The sequence below is a fragment of the Rattus rattus genome, chromosome 3 (assembly GCF_011064425.1).
Source record: "Rattus rattus isolate New Zealand chromosome 3, Rrattus_CSIRO_v1, whole genome shotgun sequence".
NCBI lineage: Eukaryota > Metazoa > Chordata > Mammalia > Rodentia > Muridae > Rattus > Rattus rattus.
The window spans coordinates 49,357,862-49,375,622 of NC_046156.1; the positions used below are offsets into that span (position 1 = coordinate 49,357,862).

The following is a 17,761-nucleotide window of genomic DNA, read 5'->3' on the forward strand; positions in this document are numbered from 1 at the left end:
TTATCCAGGAGCAGAGGTGCACTAATAGAACCATTCTGGCAATTTCTAAAGAGTGGACTGAAGCCAGAAATATTAGTATACGTAATACAAAGTAGACGTTAAGGTTATATTTTAAATTATATATGAACTATTTTCTTTTTCCAGTGATGGGGCTAAAACTCTTGCTTGCTAATAGTTTTTACCTTTGATGTACATCCTCAGCCCCTAATGCTTATGTACATGAGTGAGCATAGGAGAACAAACATATGTTGGCATTAAACTAATGCTGCCCATGCTAAACACGTCTTCTATCATTGAACTACACCAATAGCCTGGTTCTTCTTAAAGTTGGATTACTATATAGCCCAGACTAGTCTCAGCCTCTTGATTGTTCTGCCTCGGTCTCTGGAATGCTGGCATTTCAGATGTGGTCATGAAAACCAGCCTAGCCTGATTTAAATAAATACACACACTATAAAGATGTGGGGTAACCCTTGGTTTAAGCATTATTAAATTCCTAATGTTTAATTCACACATTATGGACATTTAATTGCCACTGCTCCCCAAGAAGCATACCTCCCAACTTCCTGCCAACTGTACCATTTACCATCTCTAAGCCAGATTTTGTTTTCTATGCTCAAGCTATCTTCTGCCCAAATCAGGCTTATTAGATGGTAAACAGTAGACAGTCAGAGCTCTCTGCAGTCTCTTAACTCTCAAACGCTACTAATCTTTAATCAGTAGCCTCTGCCAGCAGACACTGTGATTACTTTCACACCTTTTCTCCATTTCCACTCCCCACTCCCTTAACTGAGGCCTAGCCCAGTACAACGGTACCATAGAACTATCATCTCACTACATGTGGTGGTTCACGACCAAAATCCTAGTATTTCGAAGGCTGTGGCAGAAAGACTGTTCTGAGTTTGAGGCCAACCTGGGCTACTACATGCTAGCCTCAGCTATAGTGAGACCCTACCTAAAAACATAATAGATTTGATTCGATGGAAGCACTCCAGGCAGGGTAGCAGATTTTCTGTGTTTGGTTGTTGTTGTTTTGTTTGATTTGGTTGTTTGAGACTGGGTCTCTCTAGGTAGCCTTGGCTTCAGACTCACAGATCCACCTGCTCCTTCTTCCCCAGCACTGGAACCAAAGCGGATGCCACCACACCCAGTTGAGAGTACTTAAACGCTCTCAACCCAGTTAAAATATTATCCTAATATTAGGAGAAAAAAAATGGGGCCGTCTACGACTTCCGGTAGGACACTATTACCTCTGCGAAAGCCTCAAGGACTCTTATCGGAGTCAATTCCCTGACTCTATTAGTCCTTCTGGAGAATCTTAACAAAATTAACTCAGGAGACCTCGACCACTCCGCAGGAGTCAGTCACGCATTAGCCCAGAACATAAGTGCCACGAGACCCCTCTTCCTGTCTCGAGAAAAATCAAACTACAGATGCAAACTCTAAAATATAGCAACTGTGTCTAGACCCCTTTCCCCGGAGCCAAATTCCCAGGAGAAAGACAACAGCCCAGCACTCAGACCACCGGAGCCGATCCTACACGCAGCGACCTCGAGCAACCAGGAAAAGGAATCGCCTGCGCACACGAGCGGCTCTGATTGGTCACGGACTTAGCTCGAACGCCGGGACGTGTCGCGTCACTTCCGCTGAGTCCGCCATCTTGTTCCCAGGGGCAGTTGGCGGAAGAGATCGAGCTCCTTGGCTGCCCGTTCTGCCTTGCGTCTGGACTTCTCGCCGCCTGTGTTTGGCGTCCGTCTTGAGCCCGGGGTCCTTGTGTCGGCGTCCCAGTTGCAGTCCCTCGCTCGGCTGGGGCACAACGCGGCGGGCTCTTTGCCCCGACCGCCTTCCATGGAGTAGGTCCAGGACCGTTGTCCCGAAGAGCGCGATCGAGCTTGGCCCCCCTCCTCCCGCCCTCCTTCCTGCCGCGGCAACATGGCTAACAACAGCCCCGCGCTGACCGGCAACTCGCAACCGCAGCACCAGGCGGCTGCGGCCGTGGTCCAGCAGCAGCAGCAATGTGGCGGCGGCGGCGCCACCAAGCCGGCGGTGTCGGGCAAGCAGGGCAATGTGCTGCCGCTGTGGGGTAATGAGAAGACCATGAACCTCAACCCCATGATCCTCACCAACATCCTGTCGTCGCCTTACTTCAAAGTGCAGCTCTACGAGCTCAAGACCTACCACGAGGTGGTGGACGAGATCTACTTTAAGGTACGCATCCTCTAGGCCTCGTGTTGGGGGTAAGTTCGCCAGAGCGGGTTGTCGGATGCCGTGGATGCGCCCCCTTTCCCTCCCTCCTGAGACCTGAGGATTTGGGGGAGGGAGAAAGTTGGCGGAGGGAGAAGCGAGGCTTGGGGATGGTTTGGGACGGGTCGGGCTAGGGTCGCCCTCTTTTTCCTTTTCAGGTTTTGTTTTTTGTTCTGCTTTTTTTTTTTTCTTTTAATAGCCGGGCGATCCCGCCACAATCGATCTTTAACCTACCACAACCTCCTGCCTATCTCTAGGGAGCTGTTGGGCAAGAATTCTAGGGGAGAGGAGAAAAGTAATACCAGAAGCCTGTCCAACTTCACCATTTAAAAAATGACTCCTTTTTACCTGTGTCGACTAAGCACTAACTTGGTGCTTCTGCTGCTGCCCCTCGGGCCAGCGGAATTACTGAAGTAATTACTTCAATGTCGGCCTCGTGTTCTTCGTTAAACTCCAATCCAGACAGAAATTGGCCAGTGAGTGTGTCGGGTGGGCTGGAAGGGTTGAGGGTGGCGTGGTGTGCCAGGGCACAGAGGTGTACAGAAGGCCTGGAAATTTTTCCCAGTAGGAAGTCAGGAGTCTGAGGTCTCAGCTACCTGTGCATTGGGCATAATTAGAATGATCTGGGCCCTGGGCTTCTGCGGCAGGGTCGGTGCTGGCTTGGCTGTGCTGGGGAGCTCACCTGGCGCCTCCTCACTGCACTCTTGTCTCAGTTCTTGTTTCGTTAGCAGGATTGACTCAGTCTTGCAGCGAGGCTCGGAGCAGCCCAGGGTCGCAGGTAGAGGTATGCACTATTAATCATGCTCAATCGCCATAAATGCATTTCCCTGGTTAAATGAATGGCTAATTAGGTTTATTTTTCTGTTTGGTTTTGGGCCATTGATTTTGGTCTCACTAACTAGATTCTCCACTTCCCTACAAATTAGGTAGTTTAAAAAATACCTTCCAGGCCTCCGAGGTTAATTTATATTTTAATGAGTATTAATAGTCTTAATGTCTTCAAGCATTTTCGCTAGAACTTGTAAAATTAAACACATCCATTTTTTTCTTGTCTTGACTCATAGAAATTTGGGACAGACCAGATAAGATATTTAAACATACACGTGGAGATGTTAACAAAAAGAGATTCTGTATACTTTACTTTTCTCCCAGCTACTCATTTAGGTTAATGAGAGATTTTTGAGGTACTAATTGCACTTAAAGACCTTTTAACTTTGGATATGTAGAATATACACGTGCTCTTGGTGTTCTCTTACAAAAGCTTTTAAGTAGGTGTAACTAATACTGTGAAGTAGTTTTTAAATTAGCTTTTACAAGGGAAGGCCTTTTCAGTGTGAGGGTAGCATGGCAGATGATGATTACATTTATGTATGCAGTTGGCTTTGAAAACTTGGGGCCCTGCACCTTTGTGACAGGTTATTTTAAATAGAGACTAATATTTCAAGTTAATTTCAAATGTATTTTGAAAAACTTATTCCATTAAAAAGTATGTTTAAATTCCTTTTTAAAACTAAAGGGGGGAGGTTGGAGAGATGCCTTATGGACTAAGCACTTTTGCCTTTGCAGAGGACCTAAGTTCAGTTTCCACCATCCACATTGGGCAGGTAACAAACACCTGTATCCCCAGTTCCAGGGATCAGTCAGACCCTTCTGAGCTCCACAGACCCACACATGGATGTAATTAAAAGTAAAATAATAAAATACGACTGAAAACTTAGGAAATTTCTTTGGATCACATAGTCTTTGAAATGTATAGGCTTCCAGCTTTATACTGCATGCCCTCCCTTGGGCACCCTTTAAGGACTAGAACCTGTTGTGGTTCAGTGGTAAGTTGGTGCAGCACTTATCAAACACAGACGGCCAAGATTCAGTCCCCATCACTGGGGGCTGGGTGGGATGTGATTTACACAGTATGTTTGTTGGGAACAGAAAAAAAACTCCTTGAGCTGAGTACAACAATGTTGTGCTTCAGTTTAAATGGTTGGTTGGTTGATTTTGCTTGTCTAAAGCCACTGAAAGTATAAAGTGTTACTGTGTATGGGCGGAAATAAAGAGCGGGGTTTATTTAAGAAACAAAAACTGGTGTAATATTTTAAGCTTATCTCTCTAGTGTCATCTTTTTGCTATTTTTAGATAAAGCTGTTTTCATAGGGTGCTCCCTTTAACAAAAGTGATACTGTTGATTCTATTTGGTATATATTAATGACTTCACACTTAACCTTTTAACAGTTTATACTCTGGGTTTGCAGTTGGGCTGAAAATAAAGTATGATTTTAATCTTTAATTAAATATTTAATTAGGAATTAGTTGATCCAGGTGAAAAATAAGAAAATGTCCCAAGATTGGTGTGATAGTAATCCAAGGCAGCCTAGTCTAAGTGAGATCCAGGCTGCCAAGGCTACAGAGTGAGACCCCATCTCACACCCACCTCCCTGCCAGCCACCCCAGGCCTTAAACAAGCCCTTCCTGCCTGTCCAAAGCCCTAAAAATAAACTTCATATTTTTTGTAATGTGTATTTAATTTACCATAAAACTCTACTGTTGAGGAGATTTAGAGATTTTTTTTTCCCTTAAATTGAGAACTTCTGATTTTTTAGTAATACAAAAAGTAAAATGGTACCAGATAATACTTGCTGCAAGATTAGGAACTGTAGAGATTTTGTTACCTTCACATAGATATGACCTGTCTTTAAGCTAATTTATGACCTGTCTGCTTTGAAAGCATGCCAGGGTTTTACTGACTGCTCTAACTTTGTTGGTGTTGAGTCTGAGCAGTTTTCCCAGAGATGCTGTGTGTACTTAGTGTGTGAGTCCAGGATGGTGGTGAATGGCGCCCACACAGTGGCACAGCACTTGGGAGGAGTTGCTCTTAGGAACTGAGTCAACTGTAGTTTCAGAATCCGAACGTTTGTTGTCTTCCTCTTTTCTATTTTCAGGTCACGCATGTTGAGCCGTGGGAGAAGGGGAGCAGGAAAACTGCTGGCCAGACGGGGATGTGCGGAGGGGTAAGTAGAAGTACGTGCATTTTTTTTTCCAGTTTTTCTGTCTGCTAAGTTTATAGGAAAGCTAAGTATCCTTAGATATTCAAACACCAGTTCATTGGCTGATCTTGGAATTTTTCAAAAGTGCAAAACTCAGGTCTCCATTGAATCGGGTTAGGAAATGCATTGGATTTTATGTCTGCTTTTAATTGTAGACTATGGTGGTTGATAACACATCAAAAAATGGGTATTAAGTATCTGCTTGATTTTTTATTAACTATGTTTCCCTTTAAAGGTTCGAGGCGTTGGAACAGGAGGCATTGTTTCTACGGCATTTTGCCTCCTGTACAAATTATTTACCCTGAAGTTAACTCGAAAGCAAGTGATGGGTCTCATAACACATACAGACTCTCCATATATTAGAGCCCTTGGATTTATGTATATAAGGTATGCATGTGTTTATCTACATATTTAAATAAATACTTTATTTTTGTTCATGTAAACTCAATAGGTTTCTTATTATGATTTTAGGTATACACAACCCCCTACAGACCTGTGGGACTGGTTCGAGTCCTTCCTTGATGATGAGGAGGTATGTCAGCAAGGGTAATCGTCAGCTTTCTTCTGACTACTCTGCTCTTACACTTCTATTTGTTGGCAGTTTAATGTCTCAATTTCTGTGTATTTATTTCAGTCGTATTTTTGGGATTAGTATTCTTTTGCTAAGATTTGATGACTTTTCTGTGCTAGGTTAAAATTTTAAGTTATTTTAATATGTTTTAAGAGTTAGTATGTTCTAATAACTTCAATGATAACTTTTTCTCTCCCAAATTAAAGTCTGTACTGTGCTGATCCTAACTCCTATGCTGATGGTGGCTTTCCGAGGGTAGATATGATAGGCGACATGCACTGCTGTGACTGTCGGATTTTAAATCCCCTGAACAGTGTTTTGTTTTTCCTGTGACCTTTTTCAAACAGCAATGTTTATATTTGCGTATAAGTATAGGCTTAGAAAGAGTTTAGATTAGCTTAAATACCCTAACAGTTTTACCTGTCCAGAGCAAGAAAGTATTGATTCTTTTCCCTTTTTCTTTTGAGCTAGATACTCAGTGTTACTTGGGTCAGTCTCAAACCTGTAATCTTCCTGTTTCAGCCTCCTGAGTAGCTAGGATTACAAACAGGATTTACCACCATGCCTGGCTAATTCTAGCTCTCAATGACTATACCAAGACTAGGTTTAACACTTTAAAAACCTAACCTCATAGTAGCATGTCTTTAGCTCTGGGCTTGATCCCAACACTGCAGAAAAACATTTCTTTTCCTTAAATTAGCGATTTAGATTTTGAGGCTAAATCTAGTCACTGTCTTAAGACAAGATGAGCAAAGATTAAAGTCATTGAAATTAGACCCATATTAATTTACTTATTGACGACTAGAGGATCAACATATACCAATTATGGGCTTCATTATCCTTGCATCCACTTTTATCACTAATTTGTAATTCAGAGTTTATACAGTAGAATTAAACTGCTTCTGTGAGTTCAAACAAAAGTCTGTTTGGTGCTTAGTGTGGCACATCTCTAATCCCAGCACCTAGGAAGCAGAGGCAGATGGATTGCTGAGGTCCAGACCAAACTGGTCCACATAGTAAATTCCAGGCCAGAGTTACATAATGAGACCGTGTCTCAAATTCTTTTTCATTTGAACACATCCATCTAATAAAAATTTCATTTTTATTATATGCCCACCTTACAAAAACCTCACTAATGTAGACATAGGAGAACCATTTTGAGACAAGGTCTTGTTTAACTCAGGTTGACCTCAGACTAGCTGAGAAAGGCCTCTACTACTGATCCTCTGTCTCCGTTCCCTAGTACTTTGCCCAGAGACGGTTAAAATTTTTTTCCTGTCCTGTTTTGGCCTGTTTACCAAGCTGTCTGTTAATTCAAAAGATCCAGAAAGTGTTTGAGGTAAAATCCTAATTGTTAAACTTTTCTCCTATTTTCATGACTTTTTTTTCCTAAAGATTAAAACACTTCAAAAAGGCATGTCACTTTACAATTGTTCTTAGGTTTCTGAATGCTTCTAATTTCTCTGTTCTTTATTGTGTTTGCAAGCCTGAGGTCCTCTATTTGAGCTAACATATGTTTTCTTCTTTAGATATCTGCAGCGATTATATTTGGAAATACTGTATATCTGAACACTTAAATGTGTGTGAGTGCAAGCAGTTTTACCTTTAGCTCTTGTTTTCCTGTTTAGATAACAAATCTCACTTTCCTTGTGTGCTTGCACTATAGGTTTGGGACTGACAATAGCTGACTAACATGTCCTGAGCTGTGAGAGGGCATAGCAAGAAGGCCTTCATGCGGTAATGACCCTTTTCAGAGACAATGGTCATCATGGATTATGCGTTTCCAATTATTTGTTCATTTATTTATTTTGTACATAACTTTAAATTAGAAACCTCACTGCTTCATGGCAGTTGGTTTGCTATTGCTTCCGGTTTTAGCAGGGCTTCATTTTATATTGAGCTGTTAAAAGATAACCTTTAGACAGGAATGATTTGAAAAGTAGTCCCTACATAGCTAGGTTCAGCACTAGGTATGTGTGCAAATGTGTCCTCAAGTGTAGGTATGTGAAATGTCATTTTAACCCACTTGTTCCACATAGTTTAGCAATGCAAGGGGCTTTTCCAGATTTTTTGTTAATGAGTAGGTCAGGTCCCTTTATGCCCGAGAGGCTGCAGGCTTTGTTTTCACCTGCATGTATCCAGTTAGCCGGAAGAGTCTTCATTCATTACCAGATTAGGATACACGAATTGAGATTTTTGTTAGTTTTTTTTTAATAGTTGATTCCAAAGATGGTAAAAAAAAAATTTTTTTTAAGTGTTCATGTATATGTTGAAGTGCCTTTCTTTGTAACCGGTAGGGTGTCTTTATGTCTCATAGGACCTAGATGTGAAAGCTGGTGGAGGCTGTGTAATGACCATTGGAGAGATGCTTCGCTCTTTTCTCACAAAGCTCGAGTGGTTTTCTACTTTGTTTCCAAGAATTCCAGTTCCAGTTCAGAAGAATATTGATCAGCAGATTAAAACTCGACCTAGGAAAATCAAGAAAGACGGAAAGGAAGGTGTCGAGGAAATAGACAGACATATTGAGAGGCGGCGGTCCAGGTAATGTCCAGTACATTATTTTAATTTACCTATACAAAGTTCTTAGGAGGATGTAGTGTTCCTTTTGTTTCTCAGACCTCCTAAAATAATGAGAGCAGTTACAGTACTGTACACATGCATGCCAGGCAAGCACTCTACCCCAAGACCTACCATCCAAAGGTTAATTATATTAGGTGTGTGGTAAGACGATGAGATGTTTGTGGTATGTTTGGTTGATTCATGTATGTTGAGTGCTAGGGAGTATTTGTGGTAGAATGTTAGCCCCAATGACATAAGGACGTACCAGGTAGGTGTTCCACTGAGCTACAAGTATCCCAGCCCTTCCAGTGTTTGGTTTATTTCAGTTTCTTCCTTTCCCCTTAGATCTCCAAGAAGATCACTGAGCCCACGGAGGTCTCCAAGAAGATCAAGAAGCAGAAGTCATCACCGGGACGGTCATGGATCTTCTAGTTTCGACAGAGAATTGGAGAGAGAGAAAGAACGCCAACGACTAGAGCGGGAAGCCAAAGAGAGAGAGAAAGAAAGGCGAAGATCTCGAAGCCTTGATCGGGGCTTAGACCGCAGGCGGAGCCGCAGTCGGGAGAGGCACAGAAGTCGCAGTCGCAGTCGTGATAGGAAAGGGGATAGAAGAGACAGGGATCGGGAAAGAGAGAAAGAAAATGAGAGAGGTCGAAGACGAGACCGAGATTATGATAAGGAGAGAGGCAATGACCGAGAAAGGGACAGGGAGAGATCAAGAGAGCGCTCCAAGGAGCAAAGAAGTAGGGGAGAGGGAGAAGAGAAGAAGCACAAAGAAGACAAGGAGGACAGACGACACAGAGATGACAAAAAAGAGTCCAAGAAAAAACACAGCAGAAGTAGAAGCAGAGAGAGGAAACACAGAAGTAGGAGTAGAAGCAGAAATGCAGGGAAGCGGAGCAGGAGCAGGAGCAAGGACAAGTCAAGCAAACATAAAAACGAAAGCAAGGAGAAGTCAAATAAAAGAAGCAGAAGTGGCAGTCAAGGAAGAACTGGCAGTGTTGAGAAGAGAAAACGAGAACACAGCCCTAGCAGAGAGAAGTCTAGAAAGCGCAGCAGGAGCCAAGACCGTTCCCACAAGAGAGATCATGATAGCAAGGACCAGTCAGACAGACAGGATCATCAGAGAAGCCAGAGTGTAGAGCCAGAAAGCCAAGAAAAAGAACATAAAAACAAAGATGAGACTGTGTGAAGATTTTGTAAAATTGGATCACATTGAATCCTATAAATGTTGATTAAATTCTGCTTTTTTCCCCCCCAGTTGAGGTTGTGCAGTAGTTATGCACTCTGAGCTCCCTGTAGGCTGTTTTCTTTTGTGTAGGAAGTGCCTTTGTAATCCCATTGAGCATTGATGTTTCCACCCAGTTGAGTTGACACATAATGCACAGATTGTTCTTGCATTTTTGTTTGTTTTTAAAATGTACAGTGTGTACATACGTCCTGAAAATGTTTTAATTCCTTCGGCATGGTTGCCATGTTGGTTAAATTTGTATAAGGCAATAAACTGCCACTAATTCTATTTTTGTTTTGTAGGTGTGAGATTATGGTTGTGTACTGAAGTTAGCATGGCTGTGCTTTTCATAATAGAATGCTAAAGACTTTGGGAATGGATCTTGGATGTTTGCTTTAGGAGAATTATGTTTTTCAGTATACATGAAGGCAACAGTTGTAGGGTTAACATTCTTGTCCACTGTATATTACCTTGGAAGCTCTTGTTAATATGTTATTATTCTCCACAGTTAATGTTAGAGAGAATTTATAAGAGGTTTAAATTAGGCTGTGATTTGATCAAAAGTCCTTTTAGCATTCTACCTCAAAGGGACACTGTTAGTATGCCTAAAATTTATTTACTTTTTACAATGTGCTTCTCCCCCGCCCCTTGAATTCTTTCTCAGATTTTAAAAGTACTATATTAAAATGTGTAAAGCCTGGCATTGTAGCAGCCCTATACTAACCAGTGCTGGGAGAGGGTGGGGCACATGAGTAGAGAAGCATTCAAGCCTCAAGCTTCCAAAGCATTTTTATAAATGGAGAATACTTAAATTATGAAACAGCTTGATATAGTATCCTTTTTTAAGAATTCAAAACTTTTTTTATTGATAATGAAGATTGCTGTTTGAGTTTTTAAACTTAATCTAGGACAGAAATATTAATAGTAATGCAGTGCTGCGTTATTTAAGACTATCAGCAAATTATTTGATAGATTGTTCTTATGACTTGTATTCTGATTTCAGAAAACCATCATGAGTGTGGAATAAATACTGGATTAAATCCTTTATCCTGGGTGTTGGCTTCCCCCCCATTTGTTAACATTTAAAGAAAATTGTGGAAACTGATAAAATGTCAGCAGTTTTCTGTAGAGGTTATCTTGAGCAAAAGTGATTTAAAAAATAACACATTGCTCAGCCTGTAAAGGTGCTTACCACACAGCCAAACCTCAGTTCCTCCCTGGGCTAGGCGAAAGCTGACCGCAATACTATCGTGGTGTGCACGTGTGCCTCTGTAAACAGTCCTTTAATCTTTGTAGGTTGGAAGTAGATGTGCTATGCTGGTACTTAACTATAATCTTAATGGCACCTTCTCTCTCAAGGGGAGGTTGGGTGTTTTTTCTGTTGCGGGGGCTCTTTTGTCCACATCATAAAGTTTTCTCTTGAAAGCTTTAAAACGTATGTATTTAGGACAAAAAATAGAGGACCAAAGTGATAGGTTTTGTCAGGATCAAAAACGGGCGACCATTGGTATTCCTGTTATGGTTTAGGATTTGTCTTGACTCATCAGGCATTTGATTAAAAATCCCGCAGGAGACATTTGCACCACTTCTAAGAAAGATCTCTAAGGGAAATGCTCCAGTTAAAATGCTGTACTTTAAAAAAAAAAAAAAAAAGTCACATTTCAAAGTTAAGCAACTAGTCTGTTACAACCAAAGTTACAGAAATAGGCCCAGCAAGGCAGTCAGTGGACGCTGCCACGTCTGCTGAGTAATCTTGGAGCCCACGTAGAGAGCAGAAGCCTGCATGTGTCCTCTGGGCACACAGTTACTGCCACATACTAAAACAGAATTTTAGGGAAATTGGAAAACCATTAAGTGTATTAACTCAGGTTTATTTTCGTTTCCCCCTTAGAGTTGGTGGCTAATCTAACCCTGGCTACATGGTAGGCAGATGTTCTCCGAGCTGTGTTGTCAGCCTTCGAGCACTCCTTCACTACATTTGAAGTGTTCAGTACTGTAGGCAGACTTTAGAGTGGCTTCCTGTGACTGAGATTTCATTCATCATTTCTTGGGATCTGAGGAAGTTGAAGGACTGCTTTTTTTAGTAGAGTTCAGTATAGATCTGGGCATGGGGGTGCATGCCTTTAATCCCAGCCCTGGGGAGATAGGCAAGCAGATCTTGCCTAGGTTAGAGGTTGATCACACTATTGGTCTTCAAGTATCTATAGCCCTTCGATCTCCGAGACTTCTGGCATGTGCAGGTGTTCTTAGAAACCAGAGGTTGGTTCCCTGGGGCTGCACTAGAGCTGACACGGAAGACTCTGGAAGTGCACCCTGCACGCAGCTCCTGAACTGTGTAGCCCCTTCGTGGTCACCCCTAACATCCTAAACACATGAAGGTAAATGTCTTGTTGAACAAATGCAGAAGTCCTGTCAGGGCTGGAGAGATGGCTCAGCAGTTAAGAGCACTGACTGCTCTTCCAGAGGTCCTGAGTTCAATTCCCAGCAACCACATGGTGGCTCATAGCCATCTAGGATGGGATCCGATGCCTGGCACGCAGGTGGACGAGCAGATAGAGCACTCATTAAAATTTTTTTTAAAGTTCTGTGCTTGTCCTGTCTTAGAAGCTGATGTCACCAGTGTCCTAAATTACCAGCAAGGCAGCCAGTCTTTACTAAACATTTTACCCAAACACACTTCTCTGGCCACCCATATCCCTCCTGTGCCAAGTTTTGCCAAGCTGTGTATGGGAACCACTGCTAATTTTCAGACACCTGTTTCTGTACTGTCCCCAAATCCACCCTTCCAAAGTGTGATCTGCAGTTGGCCATTCCACACACTGTTCTGACAACAGAAGGCAGCAGGAGAGGAGACCTAGTTCCGGTTCAACTGCACTGTGCAGGCGCCCAGCTTAGGGCCCCCGGTTCCACTCAGCCATCGAAGGTCAGCGGCATCTCAGAAAGGAAGCAGAATGTCCAGCATTCCATAGGAACTTCAGCAAGGCTGGCTCCAGCACGCAGGTTTCAGTAACGTGACAGCTAATGGGGGGGCGGGGTGGCAAATCTAGTATGTTTTAATCCATTGAAAGGATCAAGTCTGTTTGCTCCTAAATCATGTAAAGTCTTAGCTATTTTGTAATGTGCCTGTTTTTTATTTGTTCGTTTCGTTTCTTTTTTTTTTCCGGAGCTGGGGACCGAGCCCAGGGCCTTGCGCTTGCTAGGCAAGCGCTCTACCACTGAGCTAAATCCCCAACCCCCACCTTTCTCTTTTAAACAGGCAAGGGGGGAAAAGCCAACAAACCATAAAAACAACTGACCCCATACTTCATAAGCAAAAGGCCAGAAAGATGTTTTTTAATGCACAAAGCAAAATAAGACAAAATGCCATTGCGTTTTGTGCTGGCCAACTGCTGCTGGGCAGGGGAGTCTACCCTTAAGTGTGGTTAATATTCCCACTGAGACGCTGAAGGGAGGTTTTTGTGTGTTTGTGCAAGCGGTTGATTGAGATGGCTTCTTGGTCGGGCATGGGAGCTTGTGCCCATTTCCCCTCAGCACTAGGATCCTGTGGCCTAGCTCTTTTTGACACCAGCCTTCATGTCTCCGCAAACAGTGCCACAGCCATAGCCTCTCCAGCAGTGACTCAGTCTTTCTTGGGTCCCAATTTCTTCTTCCTTTAGGATCTCTGCCTCATCCCCAAAGGTAGCATGACTTCCTTACCATTTCTGTATTCTGTAGTTCTCTATTCTTAGTGATTAATGCTCTGCTGATTGGTTAATGATTCTTTGTATCAAACCTTGTTAACGTGTGTTTTCTGTGTCCTGGCTGGACCCTGAGTTATTGTATTCTGACTATACCGGCCATATTGATGCCAGCTCTTCATGAACCTTGATGACCTTTGATACAGTCTAGTATAAGGAAATGTTCGTGCTCAGCTGAGCAAGTTGTTAATTGTGCAAGTGAATTAGACCCTACAAGGGTTTGTACTAAGAACAAATTTGTAAGGTTTGGCAGGTGACTTTCAGTGGTGGACTGCTGGCCTGGCATATGCAAGGCCCTGGGTTGAATTCCCAGCAGTGACAAAAAAAACAAAGAATGGACCAGACTCACATGTAAGAGTGGGCATGTGAAAGAAATCTTAGGACCCAAGTCCCCATCCTTGAAGCTCATTTTCTGCTGGCTTTGCCGGCTGCGTAGATTATATTTTGTTTGAGTTTGGGCAATGAATATCCTTGTAATTTCTCTGCTTTCCTTAGGAGAAGTCTAGATTTCTCTTCCTTGGAACTAGGAGCCAACTCTTTTTTGTTTTTTGTTTTGTTTTGTTTTGTTTTGTTTTGTTTTTTGTTTTACCTCAGCATCAGTCCAAAAAAAATGTCAGTTTCTTGATTTAACCAACCAACCAGAAAGGTTTTAAGTGCCATTCCTTTTCTTTAGAAATGCTCTGCCTGTAGACAGAAGGATTGCTGGAGAGCAAGGCTGTGACTTGGGGCCACTGAAAATATTCCAGCCTTGTAAACAATTTGAGTGTGTGTGCCCTGGGGAACAGACCCAGGTCACTGTGTATCTAAGCAGGTGCTCTACCACTGAGCTGTATCTCTGGTTGGTTGGTTTTGTGGTTTGTTTACTTGTCTTTTGAGACAGGGCCTCACTATGTAGTCCTGGCCTGTAGCTTGCTACATAGGTAAAGCTAGTCTTGAGCTCAAAGAGATCCACCTGCCTCTGTCTCTCCAGGGTGCTGGGATTAAATGCATGCACCCCCACTCCCAGCAATCCTAAACACTTCTTATATATCCCCTAACGTCCCCAATGACGATTTCAAATCTTGACCCTGCCTCCACACTCATTTTCAGACTATCAAGTGGAGTCCTTCACTTCGATACCTTTTTTCCTCCTAACCACAAGATGAGTTGCAGTCACGTCTCTCTTGTCTCTCTTGCCCTCCCTCTCTTCTGTCCCTCTATTTCCCTCTATTCTCCCTCTCCCTCTCTCTAAATATCTCTCAACCTCTTACCAGATGCATGAAATTATGTGACCAAAGTATAGCCAAGGGGACGGAAGTAGCCAGAGGAAACTTTAAGAAGTTTCTCTAAGGGGTTGGGGATTTGGCTCAGTGGTAGAGCGCTTGCCTAGCAACCGCAAGGCCCTGGGTTCGGTCCCCAGCTCCAAAAAAAAAAAAGAAAGAAAGAAAGAAAGAAAGAAAAAAACAAAACAAGAAGTTTCTCTAAATGGGGTGGTGGTGCACACCTTTAATTCCAGCATTCAGTAGGCAGGGGCAGGGGGGTCTCGAGTTCCAGGGTGAGCCGGTTTACCAGGTTAGTTCCAAGACAGTCAGAGCTGCACAGAAAAAAATGTGTATTGGAAAGTCAAAATTTCTCTGGCATTTGACTACTTCTGTGATCTGAAGCTTGGATATGACCATTGAAATGCTCTCTTGGATCAAGAGGACCTCATTTTAGGGATAGCAGACACAGTAAGTGGAGACCGGGTCCGAGATGCCATGGAATTAAACCACATTTCTGGAGGCTCTCAGCATATCTCTCACATCTAGACATGTACATCAAGTAACAAAACAATTTTTCTATTAAAATTAAGAGCATGTTATATAATGTAGTTTTCTCATTTCACCCTGCACTCCTTTCCCTAATTCCCAGATTTACGCCCACCTCCTTAATCCAGCTTCATATCGTAAATTAATTTATTTAGAGATAAGAGTTGCTCAGTGTAGCCCTGGCTGGCCTCAAACCCTTAGAACTTGCTGCCTCTGCCTTCTGAGTGCAAGGATTAAAGGTCTGGGCCACCACCACTTGGTTCCTTTAAAAAAAAAAAATCTTATCAACTCCTAGATATGGGGCCATTCACAGAGCATAGTCAGTCTACCAGGTGCCACACTCTTAAAGAAAACTGTCCCCTCCATTCCCAAGAAAGCCACCAACTATCCCTAGCTTCTGAGTTATGGGTGGGGCTCATGCCTGCTCCACCTCCATGCTGGGAGTAGTGACTGGCTTGATCTTGTATAGGCCATGTGCAGACGACCACAGCTGTTGAGAGTTCAGGAGTCCTGTGGTCCTGTCATACCCCGGAAGCACTGTTTGATTTCAGTCTTCCCCAACCTAACCTCTGGCTCTTAGGATTCTCTGCCCACCTTACATGATGCTCTCTAAGCTTTGGGCAGGGAGGGGCTGTGGGATAAAGATGTCCCATTTGTGGCCGAGCACTTCTCATGCTCTGGCTCTCTGCACTTTGAGTAGTTAGGAGTTTCTGCACTGACCAACATTCACTGACAAAAAGTCTGAAAGCTGCATCAATCTACGGGTAGACAGAGAATGGAGGGAAAAGCCAAACTTAATTAAGTTTTAATCTTTCATTTCAGATGCTTATATTCAGACACCCTCCTGAGGTTGGCATTGCTGCTGGGGATAGTATGTACGTGTTGGTTGTCACACACAGGACCTCACCCTTGTTACCACTGAGTTAAATCAACTGGTCACTTTCAGCATTTCTAGTGTTACCCTAGCACACGTAATCCTGTTCAGTATGCTCACTTTTGTTGTTTTATTACTGTTGGTTTTGTTTGAGACAAGATCTCAGCAGACAAGACTATAGTTCGGTCTGGTTTTGAACTCACCACATAGTTAATGATGACCCTGAATTTCTGATTCACGTCTTCCTCTTCTGACACCACCCTCTAAGTTTTCTGCAGTGATATAGACTGAACATGTTAGATAAGCACTCTGTTAACTGAGCCATATCCCTAGCCCAGTAGACTCACTCTTATAGCTGACCCTGTTCCCTTAGTATCTAAATTTATGTGCTTTCCACTTTGCAGAGTCCCGTTCCTGAAAGTAGGATTCACACAACTGATGATTTTAGCAATTCAGAGCTGTAAAGTATATTTGTAAAAACAATTGGCACATGCCATTGCTGCTTCTCACCAGGACCTCTGGAAGAGTAGTCAGCGCTCTTAACCACTGAGCCATTTCTCCAGCCCCCACCCCAACTCATTTCTTTAATCATTGTTTTCCAAGCCACTGTTTTCTCCCTCTGTCCTAAACCTCTTTCCCACCTTACTTCCTTTAAAACTGATATTCTTCAACTATTATTCTCATCCATTGACCTGGGGAATACTGCTCTGAGGTTTTAATGGTGCCTATAAATTTCAACAGCTATCTTGCTGTCCCTTGGATTTTTTTCTTCTTGTTTTGATCATTGAGACAGGGATTCAGATATCCTGGGCTGGCCTAAAACTAGTTGTGTAGTGAGGCTGGCTTTGAACTCTTGATCCTCCTCCACCCACTTTCCAAGGGCTGGAATTACAGCTGTGTGCCACCACACTCAGCATGTCATTGGGAATATCCTCCCAGAGAACCCTTGGGTTTTTGTCCCCTAATAATCGTGTGGTTTACCGGGGAGTGACGAAACTTGTAGTTGCATAATTAAGTCATTACGGGTGTGCCCAGAAGGGGAACATCAGAACTTCCATGTATTCCAGTCCTCCTGAAAGGCTTTACTCCACATGCCCTGTCTACCATAATGTCCTCTCTACAGGCTCAAAGGCAATGGGACAAAGAGACCATGGACTCAATGCTCTGACTGGCACACGGCTCCTCACCTCTTCCTCCCTGTTCCTGCCATAAATAAATCTTTTGGTTTGGGGAGACAATGTCTAGCCCAGGCTATCCAAAACACATCTTCTGGTGTCTGCTTTCTAAGTGCTGAGATCCAGGTCTGAACTGTAACATCTGGCTGCCTCTGGCTTTTCGTCGTTTGTTTGTTTAGAATAGGATCTCGCAGTGTTCCAGTGTCCTAGGACTCGATTTGTAGACCAGTCTAGCCCCTGAATTTGGAGGTGATCTCTACCTCCTAAGTGCTAGGATCACAGGCAAACACTACCAAACCCCAAATAATTCTCGTGGTGCAATCACTCTGCCACTGAATCACACCCCACCGTGCTGCTGTAACTGTTCAGGCCCACATATCCATGGAACAGTCTTTCCAGTGCTGAGACCACCTATTTTCTGACCCCTTGATCTCCAGTGCCATCTTCCCCTCCACCTAACCTCAGTTGTTCTACTGCACCATCACAGAACTGTTCATCATAACAGCTGAAATTGTCCCATCACTCCCATCTTGACAGCCAGT

At 43.1% G+C, this 17,761-nt stretch overlaps 1 protein-coding gene across 2 annotated transcripts; it reads left to right on the plus strand.

Annotated features, from left to right (window-relative positions):
- Nucleotides 1-1,647: 1,647 nt before the first annotated feature.
- Nucleotides 1,648-10,693, plus strand: Prpf38b (pre-mRNA processing factor 38B). 2 transcript variants are annotated; one of them, XM_032897456.1, is made up of 7 exons: nucleotides 2,104-2,208; nucleotides 2,502-2,720; nucleotides 5,181-5,249; nucleotides 5,521-5,672; nucleotides 5,757-5,817; nucleotides 8,174-8,397; nucleotides 8,761-10,693. In XM_032897456.1, the coding sequence occupies exons 2-7, from the start codon at nucleotides 2,670-2,672 to the stop codon at nucleotides 9,605-9,607; spliced, it is 1,404 nt and encodes a 467-aa protein (XP_032753347.1). In that variant the 5' UTR covers nucleotides 2,104-2,208; nucleotides 2,502-2,669; the 3' UTR covers nucleotides 9,608-10,693. The 2 variants fall into 2 exon arrangements, with proteins under 2 accessions (XP_032753346.1, XP_032753347.1); XM_032897455.1 differs by lacking the exon at nucleotides 2,502-2,720 and having other exon boundaries at nucleotides 1,648-2,208.
- Nucleotides 10,694-17,761: the final 7,068 nt, after the last annotated feature.

Coding starts and splice junctions, on each gene's coding strand:
- Prpf38b (XM_032897455.1), top strand. CDS start 1,933: ATGGCTAACAACAGCCCCGCGCTGACCGGCAACTCGCAACCGCAGCAC. Junction 5,673..5,756: donor CTTGGATTTATGTATATAAG/GTATGCATGTGT, acceptor TTATGATTTTAG/GTATACACAACCCCCTACAG. Junction 5,818..8,173: donor CCTTCCTTGATGATGAGGAG/GTATGTCAGCAA, acceptor TATGTCTCATAG/GACCTAGATGTGAAAGCTGG.